Source organism: Mustela nivalis (genome assembly GCF_964662115.1).
Source record: "Mustela nivalis genome assembly, chromosome: 6".
Lineage (NCBI taxonomy): Eukaryota > Metazoa > Chordata > Mammalia > Carnivora > Mustelidae > Mustela > Mustela nivalis.
In genome coordinates, this window is record NC_139025.1 from 102,420,457 (window position 1) to 102,435,463 (window position 15,007).

The following is a 15,007-nucleotide window of genomic DNA, read 5'->3' on the forward strand; positions in this document are numbered from 1 at the left end:
GAGCCGAAGGCAGTCGTCCAACCAACTGACCCACCTAGGTGTCCCTATTTTTCTTTTTTTTTAAGATTTTATTTGTTTATTTGAAAGAGCTTGGGCAGAGGGAGAAGCAAACTCCCCAGTGAGCAGGGAGCCCAACCTGGGGCTCAGTCCCAGGACTGAGATCATGACCTCAGGGCAGATGCTTAACTGACTGAGCCACCCAGGTGCCCAAATTATCCTGTGTTCTAAACATCAGGTTAGGCTTGATGTCATTCTTTGAGGAGCTTACAGTGGGAATTTCAGGGATTGTGGTATTCCCTGTTGGCCACTTAGCAGGAGGGGAACTTTGCTTTGGGCTCTGGGAAGAATTTTCTTCCTTACCAAGAAACAGATACATGATGAGAAAGTCTTTTTGCTCTTGCCCTTTCCTTTTTTTTTTTTTGTTTTTAAAGATTTTATGTAGTTATTTGACAGAGAGGGAACAAAAGCAGGGGGAGTGGGAGAGGGAGAAGCAGGCTTCCCACGGAGCAGGGAGCCCCATGTGAGGCCCATGACCTGAGCCTAAAGCAGATGCTTTAATGACTGAACCACCCAGGTGCCCCTGCCCTTTGATTTTTGTTTTGGATACTGGAGTGAGAAATGATGTCTGAAGCTGAAACTTGTGACTGAGAGGCTGTACGCCTTTGCACCAAAGCCAGTAGATGGAGGAACACAGGAAAAGTGTGGTCACTTCAGAGACTCTTTAAACATTCACTTACCATATGATCTAGCAATCCTACACCTCTAAGCAATTTCATCGTAATTTATATCAGAAGAGAGAGACTTAGGCTTGAGTATCTCTTGTCTTGACTATCAACAAAGACTGGGTATGTTTTGACTTTAAAATTTAAATATTTACATGCCTTATTTTGGTGTTGCCAATATATGAGAATCTGAAATAACAAACTGTAATTCAGTGATTTATTTTCTCTTAACAGACTCACAGCTGTAATTCTTTAAACTTTTTTTTTGGTGGTTTTATAATATGACTTAATTTTTTTTAGACTTCATACAGCTTCTCAAAATACTCTTACGTAAAGCAATAAAATAACTTTAGTCATTTCATTCATGATAGAGGACCATGCCTGTATCTTTCACAAAGCATTCATTGTTGCCTTTATAAAAGAGTGACTTCGAGCCAGATGACCCCTGGGTTTTAGCCTATTTCTTTTTTTTTTTTTTAAGATTTTATTTATTTATTTGACAGAGATCACAAGTAGGCAGAGAGGCAGGCAGAGAGAGAGAGGAGGAAGCAGGCTCCCCGCTGAGCAGAGAGCCCGATGCGGGACTCGATCCCAGGACCCCAAGATCATGACCCGAGCCGAAGGCAGCGGCTTAACCCACTGAGCCACCCAGGCGCCCGGTTTTAGCCTATTTCTTTTGGATGTTGCTTCAGGGTGATCGGTACCAGAAAAGTTTCTCCCATTTCAATGTGATAGAATGCTCTAAGATGTCTTCGAGATATCTTCTAGGAAAACTTTTCACTGACCACTGTTGAAGATAGCCATATTCTTCAACTGTGTCATAAAACAGCAGATTTGGCATCAGTTCCCTACCCACAGTTTGATGAATTGGATTTTCTCATTTTACTATTAGCAATAATTCTTTAACCTACTGGAGAACTCTTATAATTTCCCAGTCAAGAAAGTCGTGCATGTAAATCTCTTTTTATTCAGTAAGTGTGGCTTTATTGACGAAGTGATGCCTTCTGGGAAGCGGTAAATCAGTTCCTGAAATGAATTATAACTTTTGATTATGAAGAATGTTTGCAGTGTTATACTTGAAAAAATATATTTCCTCTTAATTCAGGCATGCTTAAATTCATAAAAACTATTAGAATTAAGCTTCTTTTTTTCCCCAAGATTTTATTTACTTGACAGAGAACACAACCAAGGAGAGTGTCAGGCAGAGGGAGAGAGAGAAACAGGCTCCATGCTGAACAGAGAGCCCAATGTGGGGCTCAACCCCAGGACCCTGGGACCATGACCTGAGCCAAAGGCAGATGCTTAGCTGACTGAGCCACCTAGGTTCCTGTAGAATTTAGCAAGTTAAGAACTTGCTGGCATGATTCTAAACATTTATCATAGCATTTACATGTTTAATAAGTTACAAGTAGTTGCAAAATGGCTTATTTACTAGAAAAAGAAACATTTTATTGCATTTATATATCTCTCCCTCTGTCGTTTTTTAACATATGGTTGATATGCAGTATTTGTTCCAGGTGTACAACATAGTGATTCAGCAATTACTTGCATTATGAAATGCTCACTACACTGTTACCATCTGTCACCATATGAAGTTACTACAATATTATTGACTGCATTCCTTATGCTGTACTTTTTATCCTTGTTGACCTACTTATTTTATAACTGGAAGTTTGTACCTCTTAATTTCCTTCACCTATTTTGCTCATCCCTTGAATCTCCCTCCCCTATGGCAACCACCAGTTTATTCTCTGTATTTATGAATCTGTTTGTTTATTTGTTCATTTGTTTTTTAGATTCCACATATAAGTGAAGTAATATGGTATTTGTCTTTCTCTGCCTTATTTCACTTTATATTAAGTTGCATGCTCTACAAATTTTAGCTTCTAGGTCCATACATGTTGTCACAAACTGGCAAGATTCCATTCTTTTTTTTTTTTTTTAAGATTTTATTTATTTATTTGACAGACAGAGATCACAAGAGGCAGAGAGGCAGGCAGAGAGAGGAGAAAGCAGGCTCCCTACTGAGCAGGGAGCCCAATGCCAGGCTCTATCCCAGGACGCTGGGATCATGACCTGAGATGAAGGCAGAGGCTTTAACCCACTGAGCCACCCAGGTGCCCCAAGATTCCATTCTTTTAAATACCTTATATTTCATTACACACACACACATACCCACCCATCTTCTTTATCCATTCTCCTATCAATGGAAACTTAGGTTGCTTCCACATCTTGGCTAATTGTAAAAAATGCTACAGTAGACATGGGGTATATGTATCTTTCTGAATTAGTGTTTTTGTTTTCTTCAGGTAAATACCCAGAAGTGGATTACTGGGTCATATGGTATTTCTGCTTTTAATTTTTAAAGGAATCTCCATACTGTTTTCCAGAGTTGCTACACCCATTTACATTCCCACAAACAGTATACAGGGGTTTCTTTTTCTCCACATTCTTACCAGTTTTTGTTGGCATATCTTTTTTTTTTAAGATTTTATTTTATTTTTTAAGGATTTTATTTATTTGAGATAAGAAAAGAGAGAGCTCACAAGCAGGCGGAAGGGAGAGAGGGAAAGGAAGAAGCAGACTCCCTGCTGATCAGGGAGCCTGACCTGGGCTTGATCCTGGGACCCCAGACTCATGACCTGAGCCAACGGCAGACGCTTAACCAACTGAGCCACCCAAGTGCTCCAAGATTTTATTTTTAGGTAATCTCTACACTGAACGTGAGTCTTGAACTCACAACCCTGAGATCAAGAGTTGCATGCTCTACTGATTGAGCCAACCAAGTGCCCCATTCTTGTCTTTTTGGTACTGGGTATTCTGACTGCTGTGAGGGGATATCTCATTGTAGTGTTGATTTGCTTTTCCCTGATTAGTGATATTGAGCCTCTTTTCATATGTCTGCTTGTCTTCTTTGGAAAAATGTCTGTTCAGGTTTTCTGCCCATTATTTAATCAGGGTATTTTGTTTTTAGGCATTGATTTATATGAGTTCTTCATATATTTTGGGTATTAACCCTTATTGGTTATATCATTTGTAAATATCTTCTGTCATTCAGTAGATTACCTTTTTGTTTTGTTAATGGTTTCCTTTGCTGTGGAAAAGCTTTTCAGTTTAGTTCCAATAGTTTATTTTTGCTTTTGTTTCCTTCATCTAAGGGGACAAATCCAGAAAAATACTGAAGGTTGATACCCAAAAGTTTACTGCCTCCCTGTGTGTATGTGTGTGTTTTGTTCGCTTTTAGGCGTTCTCTGGTTTCAAGTCTTACATTTAGAAATTTAATCTATTTTGAGTTTATTTTTGTGTATGGTGAAAAAAAGTGGAATTTCCCCCTTTTTTTACTGTAAAAAAGAAAAAGGACAAATCATATATTTTGTCTTTTACTGCTATCTTTGGAAGTCTTTTTTTTTTTTTTAAAGACTTTATTTATTTATTTGAGAGAGAGAGAGTGAGAGCATGAGAGGGGAGAAGGTCAGAGGGAGCAGCAGACTCCCCTTGGAGCTGGGAGCCTGATGCAGGACTTGATCCTGGGACTCCAGGATCATGAGCTGAGCTGAAGGCAGTTGCTTAACCAGCTGAGCCACCCAGGCGCCCTGGAAGTCATTTTTTTAAAAATAAAGTTAAAGTATAACTTGATGTTTACCTTGGATGTTAAATTTGACCTGGTTCTTTTTTTTTTTCTTTAAAGTTTTATTTATTTAATTTATTTATTTATTATGAACCCCAGGATCATGACCTGAGCTGAAGGTAGACACTTAACCAACTGAGCCACCAGGTGCCCCCTATTTGACCTGATTCTTTTTTTTTTTTTTTTAAGATATTTATTTATTTATTTGACAGAGAGAGAGAGAGAGAGAGATCACAAGTAGGCAGAGAGGTAAGCAGAGAGAGAGGAGGAAGCAGGCTCCCCGGTGAACAGAGAGTCCAATTCTGGGCTTGATCCCAGGACCCTGGGATCATGACCTAAGCTGAAGGCAGAGGCTTTAACCCACTGAGCCACCCAGGCATCCCTGACTTGCTTGATTCTTGAGCTAACTTTCTCATACGTTATCTGCTACTAATTGAAAATAAATCATTTAATATCCTTGTGAAATAGAAAGCCTATCGTGTCTTAACACTAATGACTTGAAATGAAACCATACCAGCTTCTTTCTAGATGAATTCTCAGAGTTTTTAGGGTTAATCAGGATTCTCTTGTACCATTTTGTGTAAATATTTGGTTATGTCATTGAAAATCTGTTTTCTATTAAGCAAGACCATCATAATTGTTATTCAGTATTTGTTAATTTCCAATTATATGTAAGAAACAAAAGGAGATATGATATGATCCCTAACTTAAAAGGCTCATAACCAAATGGAATATGGAGTACATATCAATATAATCTGGTACATGGTAAATTGCAAATGTACACATAGTATACACAGTGGTGCTCCAAGTGTTGATTATGAATTGGTTATAAAAGGTTTCATAAGGGCCATAGGATGTGAGTCAGGCCTTTAAGACGGAAGAGGCCATTCTAGGTATAAGGGCCAACAATGGATGCTCCTTGTGTTTATGTGGTAACTTTAAAAAAAAAATAATTTTTAATTAACATATAATGTATTATTTGTTTCAGGGGTACAGGTCTGTGACTCATCAGTCTTACATAAAACACAGCTCCCACCACAACACATACCCTCCCCAATGTCCATCACCCAGCAACCCCCTTCCCCCAACTCCGCTCCACTCCAGCAACCTTCAGTTGTTTATAGAGGTTAAGGGTCTCTTATGGTTTGCCTCCCTCTCTGGTTCATCTTGTTTTATTTTTCCCTTTCTTCCCCTGTGATCCTCTGCTTTGTTTCTCAAATTCCACGTATCAGTGAGATCGTATGATAATTGTCTTTCTCTGATTGACTTATTTCACTTAGCCTAATACCATCTAGTTCCATCCCCATCATTGCAAATGTCAATATTTTTTGATGGCTGCATAATATTCCTGTGTGTGTGTGTGTATATATGTATATGTATATATACATATATATATATATAGTGTAACTTTTTAATACAAGAATTAAAATAGGGAGTTTAATAGTAAAGGAATTCAAATGACAAGCTAAAGAGTTTGCAATAAGGAGGTAGAAAATAGGTGTGAGCAGTGGGTGGTGATAAAGAAATAGGATTTTGAAAAATTGTTCAATCAGTTTGATTTCTTAAATGAGAAGTGCCATATAAAAGTAGTATTAAGTATTATTCATCTTTCATGGTTACAGGTTAGACCATGCTCATGTCTCATGCATATATTAGAAAACTGGTTTTTGTTTTTTTTTTTTTTTTTTTTTTAGATTTTATTTGTTTATTTGACAGACAGAGATTACAAGTAGACAGAGAGGCAGGCAGAGAGAGAGAGAGGGAAGCAGGCTCCCTGCTGAGCAGAGAGCCCGATGCGGGACTCGATCCCAGGACCCTGGGATCATGACCCGAGCCGAAGGCAGTGGCTTAACCCACTGAGCCACCCAGGCGCCCAAGAAAACTGGTTTCTTAAATGTAAGTTTTTTCCATGTTTGTGGGAGTTAAAGTGATTCTTCTGGGCTACAAGCAGGTGTTAAAAACATCCTTTTCTCAGCTGAACATGATTTTTGCAAGTACTATATGTTTTTCTATACATACATGCAAGTATACATGGAAATGATGTATGTGATTACTCCACATAATGTTTCATGAGTTTAAGCGCAATGGAGAAACTTAGTGACAAGTATAAAAATAACCTCCATCTGTTAGAGTGAACACATATGAAAAGTATGAAGAGCAATAGATAAGGAAGTACACTTTTCCAAATCTTATAAATGAAACTATTACACTAGTGATAATTTATGAAAATTTGGTAGTTAGTTGAAATAGCTCAAAATTGTCTGGATAGGCTAAGATCCATCTTTTTCCTGTCTTCAGAGAAATTTATAAGGGAAGAAAATCTAGCCTGACAGTTTCTCATACAAAGACACATACTTGCACCAGTTAAGACAGAACTATCTAAAACATTTTAAGTTTTATTTCCCTTCTCTTACTAATACTGTTTGAAGGACTTTTAGTAAACAACAAAGATAACTGGAGGATATTAAATACAATTGCAAAGCTTCAGTCTAGGACTGCTTAGTATCACTAGGGTTTTGGGAAGTTTTTTATAGAACTAGTTTGTGTCATCAGTAACTTGGATTGGATTGTGTTGTTGCTGTCAGTGCTTGGTAATGGTGGGGATGGAAGAGGTGGGACGGAAAGGAAATTCATTTGTGATAGGTTCTGTACAAAATTGAAGGAAGAGCTTTTAATTGTCCACAGTTTATTTAACTAGACTTAACCCCACTTTTTCTTTCTGTTGGCCAGTGATGAAAAAGGGAGCAAATAGCTTTCTTGTGGGTCATATGTACAGTACTAGAAGATAGCATTTATGTATGTGTATATATATGTACTTAAATACATACGTATATTATGTGTGTGAGTAGGTTACACTCCCAGTGTGGAGGCCAACAGAGGGTTTGGACTCATGATCCTGAAATCAAGAATTGGATTCTTAACCTACTGTGGCACCTAGGCACTCCAGAGATAGAATTTTATATTAAAGGCTTGCATATTCCCTTAGCTGCCGTGGGCTGTAGCTTACTGAGCTTATGCTACCAGATGAAGAACTAGTCCAGATGGCTAAACTGTTGGAAAGTATAAAACCAAAACCCATATCAGGAAGCTATCCACTTTGTTCATTTTTGGATAAGATCCATTCTAATTAGTGGTAACTTTCTGAATTTGTTTTAAAATTTAATTTTTAACTCTATGTGTTTTTATTTTTACCTAGGTTACCAAATATCCTCCTATGTTTGAGATCCACAGACTACATGTCCTACAAGAACAAATCAATGATTTTTCATCTCCTGGAGATACATTAGAAACATAAATATGGTGTCAAAAGATCTCCTTACTTTTCTCTGACTACGGTTTATTTGGACGTACTTTTGTATTGAAGAGAATTATACAGACTGAGGCTACTCGTGCAGAGAGACTGTCGTGTAAAATCATGGACCATCCTAGTAGGGAGAAGGATGAAAGACAACGGACAACTAAACCCATGGCACAAAGGAGTACACACTGTCCCCGACCGTCTGGCACCTCAACGTCCTCTGGGGTTCTTATGGTGGGACCCAACTTCAGAGTTGGCAAGAAGATAGGGTGTGGGAACTTTGGAGAGCTCAGATTAGGTAAGGACTTGGTTTTATCAGTGACTTCCAACAATGACAGCTTTGGTGTGTTTAAGATAAGCAGTTATAATTTCATGAGAAATTATCTTAAGGAGGACTTGTTATTATAAGAACTAAAGAATTTGTGAAGGGGACTATAGTCATTATCAGTTATAATTTGTATCCAAGGTTCATCTCTGTATGATAGACTTTTAAATTTATCACCAATTCTGAGATTTTATGATGTAGGAAGCACTATATACAGATATCAATAAAATGAAAATTCTGATTTAGTTGGTCTGAGAGGTAGACCAAAGTTCTTTTTAACAAACTTCAGGTGACCTAGATGTTGTTGGTCCTTGAACCACACTCTTAAGAAGGGAGTAAGGTCTTGCTTTAATTCTGACTCTACCCCTGATAAGGAATAAATCCTTAATGAGTAATACCCAGACTTAGTCTATAAGGATATACTTCCTGTTCAGAGAGGCTTTCCAACTGATACTATGTTTGCATTCTTCCTGGAAATATCAACGTCAGGATTGAGCTAAAACTCCAGGGAGAAATTATGCGATTTTATTTCCCAACCAGGGAAATGGATTTTTTAATTTCAAGTATGAATTTGTGAGTATGATTATGAAAAATGACAAAACCAACCAGTTTGAAGATGTGAAATTGGGAAGAAGATACAGTAGGTATTTATAAGATTTTCAGTGGCCGTCCCTGGATGAATTGGGAAGAGAAAATGAAAGATCTTGTATGAAGTTGGACATCAGCTTGGAGAATGTAAAGAGGTTGCCTTTTAGGCTAAAGTGTTTGCTTTTTCTCCATAGCTGTTATCGGTAAGGATGATTATAAAGACCCATTGTAAGAGACTCTGCCCCTTGAGGGAACAGGAGAACAGGAGTGTGGAAGGGTAACATGATTATTGTTTGTCACCTTTTCTTCTTCTGTTCTGCGGAAGAAGGGAAAAATGTTGTCTCTGGTCCCCCATAGAGAGAATCAGGGAAGCATCACTGCACTAGTGAGAGATCACTGGGTGTACAGTTCAGTTTAAGGATTCTGAGTATGAATTTATTTTTACTGGTAGAAGGCCAGCAGCCTGGAATTTTAAAACCTGACTAGTGTAATGGAAGGCTCTTTATATTTAGCGATGTTCAAGTTAGCAAATCTAGCAGATGCTACTGAGAATAGGAGTAAGATGTGTAATTTCACACTGCTTGAGTTCCTAGCAACTGCTGAGTTGTTTTAGCAGCTAGTTTCGTGAATATTCATTTATGTAGTGGATTGACTTTGCTCTAACATCACAGTAGTAACTTGAATTAAATAGATTATGACATAAACATCCACAGAATTACTACTGAGAAGCAGTTTGATGCATATGAATTCTTGCTTTCTCAGAACATCATAAAATTGTTTGATTTCTCTATAGGTAAAGGAAAACTTCAGTCAGTAAAAACTGGAAATCTGTCTTATTTAATTATTTATATTAGATGATCTTTAAGTTTACATGGAAATAGAAAAACTTAGTGAGTTAAAAGGATAAATTTGTTCCCATATGTATTTCAGAGTCCTTACGTGAATTTAGGATAATTTTGGTAGTTCTCATTTTGGCTTTGTAATCTGTAGAAAGACTTCTCTTTCTTTTGAAGTGGTTTTACTCTTTTGTGCTTATCCAGTTTTCATTAGCCCTGGGACGATATTGTCATGACATTGTATGTAGGAATACTTTTTTATCAACAGAAACCAGAAAACAAATTTCCAGAATCATTTGACATCTTCTTAACAACAGGGTATGCTATATACTCCATTCCACTGTTCTTTGGTATGATTTTCGTAAGTAGGAGATTGTGCAGACAACAGATGATATAAACTAGAAATTGCATACTCAAGACAGGTACAGATGGGCCTTCTCCAAGGCTGCCACTTACAAGGCCATGCTTTCTTCTCCATATTCATTTCTTTATCTAGCCACACTGTCTCTCTGGCCCTCACATAGCCAAATGCATTTATGCTTTCAGACCTTTTGTACTTAAGGTTCCTTCTACTACAGAATTCTTCCCCCAAATTTTGCTTAGGTGGTTGCTTCTCATCCTTCAGGCTTTACCTTTTCTTTCCTTCTCAGAGAAACCTTCAGTGATTTCTTCCCCACCTCCATTTAAAATGGCACATTTCTCTCCTAGCTATGAAGCCAAACTTTATTTTATTTAATTTAGTTTTTTAAAAGATTTTATTTATTTATTCACTTGACAGACAGAGAGCACAAGTAGGCAGAGAGGCAGGCAGAGAGAGGTGGATAAGTAGGTTCCCTGCTGAGCAGGGCTCAATCCCAGGACCCTGGGATCATGACCTGAGCCGAAGGCAGAAGCTTAACCCACTGAGCCATCCAGGCGTCCCCAAACACTTTATTTTAGTCATCACATTGATAAACTACCTGAAATGATTTATTTGTGTTTATTTACCTGCTAATTGTCTCTCTTTACTTGAATATAACCTCCTTGGAGGGTGGGGATTCTATCTGTGTTATTTACTGTTGTTAATCTGTGGATTGGATAGATAGATAGCCAGATGAACAGGAAGAGAGAGAAAAAAAAAACACAAACAAACATAGCTTCCTTCAGGCTCCTGGTATGTGGGGGTGGGGGTGATGGTAGGAAGTGGTCTTAGTACCACTGATTTAGGAGACCTCTGGATTCTAGGTAGAGAAATAAAGAAAATAATGCAGTGTTAGTACATTTTGGTTCTCTGCAAAACTGTTTCTACCCCATCATTCATTTAACAAAAATTTTTCTTTTAAGATTTTATTATTTATTTGAGAGAGGGTGAGAGAGAGAGCTTGAGCAGAGGGAAAGGGAGAAGCAAGATCTCTGCTAAGCAGGGGGTCTGACATAGGACTTGATCCCAGGAGCCCAAGATCATACCCTGAGCCGAAGGAAGACAGTTAATGGACTAAGCCACCCAGGTGCACCTTAACAAACATTTTTTGAGTAATTACTAACTACTAGACTTTGGGAAAGATAGAAAGAATAACAAAATGTAGTTTCTGTCCTCAAGAATCTGTCTCACAGTCTACTGGTAGAAAGAAAAAAACAAATTATAACCCGAAGTGATAACTATTATATTAAAAACTGCGTTAGCAGAGGTTAATGAAGATTTCAGAAAGGAAGCATTATTTGAGAATAGGACTAGACTTCCACTGGTGGGCACAAGGAAGAAGGGCTCTCCAGCAGTAGGAACACGAAACATCAGAGTAGCAACTGGTTAACCCAGCAACATGACTGGGTTAATGGATGTGAAATAAAAGAAGTAATAGATGACTCCATCAGGGAGGTTGGGGCCAGATTGTGAAGTGTTTAGATGGTACTAAAGCATTTGGACTTTATCCTGTAGGTAGCGGAGTAGAATCATCACGGGTTTTACAACCCAAGAGTGGCATGATCTGGTTTGTATTCTAGATGGAAAGATAATTCAGGTGGTTGTAAGATTAGATCAGATAAGAAAGAGATTGACATCTTGTGAATTTTGCTCTAATTGTAAAACTTGTCACATTGTATTTTCTTCCCCCATGTCTCTGCCTCAAGATTAGCTTGATGGTAGTACTTTGCTTCATTAATCTTTTTTTTTTTAATAAAGATTTTATTTATTTATTTGACAGAGAGAAATTACAAGTACACTGAGAGGCAGGCAGAGAGAGAGAGAAGGAAGCAGGCTCCCTGCTGAGCAGAGAGCCCGATGCGGGACTCGATCCCAGGACCCTGAGATCATGACCTGAGCCGAAGGCAGCAGCTTAACCCACTGAGCCACCCAGGCGCCCCTGCTTCATTAATCTTTATATTCTCAGCTCCTTTTTACTGTGTATGGCATATAATATATATTTAAGAAATATTAATGGGTACTTAAGAAATGTTTATTTGGCTTTACAGTCGAAGTCAGAAATGGCCAGACCTGCCTTAGCTTTTAGCTCTGAAAATGGCAGTGAGATGGAGAGAAAGGGATGAATTAGGGAGAAATTTCAGAAGTAGATTGTAGTCAGGATTTGACCCCCGATATTTGAGGGAAAGCTTTCAAAGACAACCGAATTTGCCAGCTTGGAGAGACCAAATGAATGAAGAAACTTTTAATGTCAAAAGGAAATACAGGATTAGAGTTGGTGGAAGGGAAGACAGGTAGTTAATACACTGACTTTGAGGAGTGTGCAGCACATAAGCAAAAATGTGAATCTGAGACTAAGAAAATTTTAGGCTTGAGGTAGGGGTAAGGAGGTCATCACTATGTCTGTGTTAATGGACACACAGTCACAGATGATGAGATGATACTTTATGGAGTTTGTATGAGTGGAAGAAAGGTGCATTTAAGGGATGCTGGAAGAGGAAGGGCTTGAAGAGTAGTGAGGTTGAAAAGTCAGAAGTTTTTTCAAATTTTACTTCAGAAATTTCTCCAGTCGTATCTGGGTGGCTCAGTTGGTGGAGCATGCAACTCTTGATCTAAGGGTTGTGAGTTCAAGCCCCATGGTGGATATAGAAATTACTTAAAAATAATATCTTTTAAAAAAAATGTTTATCCAAAGATAACCACTAATTTTATTTAATTTAATTTTCTAGAATGTATATCAGGACATATTTTAGAAATATAATCAAACTGTAGTATAAACGTGTCTTTATCACTTAATATAACACGGATTTCTTTTTTCAGTTTAAATACAGATCATTCTTGGGGTGCCTGGTGCCTCAGTTGGTTAAGCGTCTACCTTCTGCTCAGGTCATTATCGCAGCATCCTGAGCTTGAGCCCTACATCTGGCTCTCTGCTCAGCAGAGAGCCTGCTTCCCCCTCTCCCTCTGCTGCTCCCCCTGCTTGTGCTCTGTGCCTCTCTCTCTGTGAAATAAATAAATAAGAATCTTTTTAAAAAATAAAAAATACAGATTTTTCTTTTTTTGAGAGAGAGAGCACACATGTGAAATGGCAGGGGAGCAGAGAGCGAGCTCCATGCCCAGCGCAAAGCCCTGTTCCAGCTCCATCTCAAGACCCTGAGATCACCACCTGAGCCGAAACCAAGTGTCCGACGCTTAACCAACTGAGCCATCCAGGCATCCCTAGATCATTCATTTTTAATGTCTGTAGTTATTCTGTAATTTAGCCCATTTATATTTACATATTAATTGTTTCTGTCTTTTCATATTATAAATGATACTGTACTGAGCATCCTAATAGATGCCTATGGTAGTACATCCTTATTGTATAGACTTGGCTAATTATTTTCTTAGGGTAAATCTGGGAAGTATACACTCTGAGTCAAAGGATATACATATTTGTGATTTTGTTACATATTGGAAATTGGCTCCATAGAAAGATGGCTTCTCTTTACTTTCTGCCTGTGTGTGCATGCATGTACATGGGTGATTCTTTCCCTGCCCCTTCAAAAGCCTTGAACATTACTGAGAATCTTTTGATGTATGCGAATCTGATAGGGTAAATGGTGTCTTATTAAATATGTATAGATTCATGGGTAAAGTTAAATGTCTTTATACATTGATTTATATTTTTTCTTTTAAGAGTTGCTTCTTTGTGGCCGTTGCCTCTTTCTTATTGGAAAGATTGTTTCTGTGGCGTCTTACCTGTGTATATTGCCTCAATAGATAAGGGAATTTTGAAGATTCGAGAAAGGAAGATTGATGAAGGATGATTGTGAATAAAAGGTTGGAGGATACAGTGGAGTGGAAATACATGTGCAAGCTGTTTTTTATTAATTGAGAAATATGGGTCTATTTTGAGGCCTTTTTAAAAAAATTTTTTGAGTATTCTGAATCAGGCCTGGAAAGAATCATGTAAACATTAAGTTGTGACTGATTCTCTTTCTCTAGAATTAAGAAAACCTTGTCTACATTTAATATAGTCTACAAGTAAATGGCTAATGGCTTGTTTTTCTTTTTAGTTGTAAGAATAAGTAGATGATACTTCTTACCCTTCCTAATATGTGCCTATGTTAATGGGAGACCCTTTAGACTAGACAGTGTTGCATATAATTTTAATAATCTTCATATTATCCTTGTGAAATAGGACATTGTTAGAGAATCTTTTTACTTGCAAATAAGAAAATGGAGGCGCAAAGAATTCTTTTTAATTAATTAATTAATTCATTCATTCATTTGTTTGTTTGTTTTTGCTGTTTTTCATCTTTGGTACCTGATGAAATACACAAAAGTACATCATTAACACAGAAGAATGTTTTTGACAAAAGTAAATTGGCCAAGGGTAGCATGTCTGTAATTAACCATCCTTTGTCACCCTCCCTTCTAAAATAAGATACTTATTATTTCTGTGACTAAAATAGGGTGTACATGACAACATCTTTGCATATTTTTCTTTCCTTACCTGAATTACTTATCTGTCATTAATGAAGTTAACTTCATCTTTTACCAGCCAGTTCTGTATTTGGCAGTTATGATCATTAACAGTTTACAGATGCATATTTTCTAAAACCCTTCATTTCATATTGTGTCCCACAAGGCCTTAGAGCCCTTATTTCCCACTGTGAGAGAATGGGAAATGAAGAATGAGAAGATAGGATTCTCGCCTATATACTGAGTTTTCAATAAGATTATGTTTAAAAGATACCAATCTGCTGAGTTAAAATTTTTAAGATTGGGGACGCCTGGGTTGGTTAAGCGACTCTCTTCAGCTCAGGTCATGCCAGGATCAAGTCCCATATCAGACTCCTTCCTCTCCCTCTGACCCTCCCACCACTTCTCATGCTCATTCTCTCACACTCTCTCTCTCAAATAAATCTTTAAAAAAAATTTTTTTAAGATTCTATTTATTTATTTATTTGAGAGAGAGCACTTATGAGCAAGAGGGAGGGGGCAGAGGGAGAGGAAGAAAGGGTCTTAATCAGCCTCTGCACTGAGTGCATAGTCCCACATGGGGCTCAGTCCCACAACACCCAGGTCATGACCTGGGCCGAAAAAAAGAGCTGGACACTTAACCGACTGCACCACCCACGTACCCCTTTGCTGTATTAAAATTTTTTTTGAAAATCATTTATCTGAAAGAATATAGGCTTAAGATAAAATTTAAAAGTGTTTAGTTG

General features: G+C 37.8%; 1 protein-coding gene across 18 annotated transcripts in view; it reads left to right on the plus strand.

Annotated features, from left to right (window-relative positions):
- CSNK1G1 (casein kinase 1 gamma 1) overlaps window positions 1–15,007 on the plus strand; it is a 197,664-nt gene that overhangs the window by 77,844 nt on the left and 104,813 nt on the right. For all 18 annotated transcript variants that reach the window (XR_014313405.1, XM_082737254.1, XM_082737265.1 and 15 more), the window contains one exon: window positions 7,547–7,946. Coding sequence is in view for 17 of the 18 variants with exons in the window: in XM_082737254.1 (XP_082593380.1) it covers window positions 7,766–7,946 (181 nt within the window). In the remaining variant the exon portion in view is untranslated. The remainder of the gene's footprint in view (window positions 1–7,546; window positions 7,947–15,007) is intronic.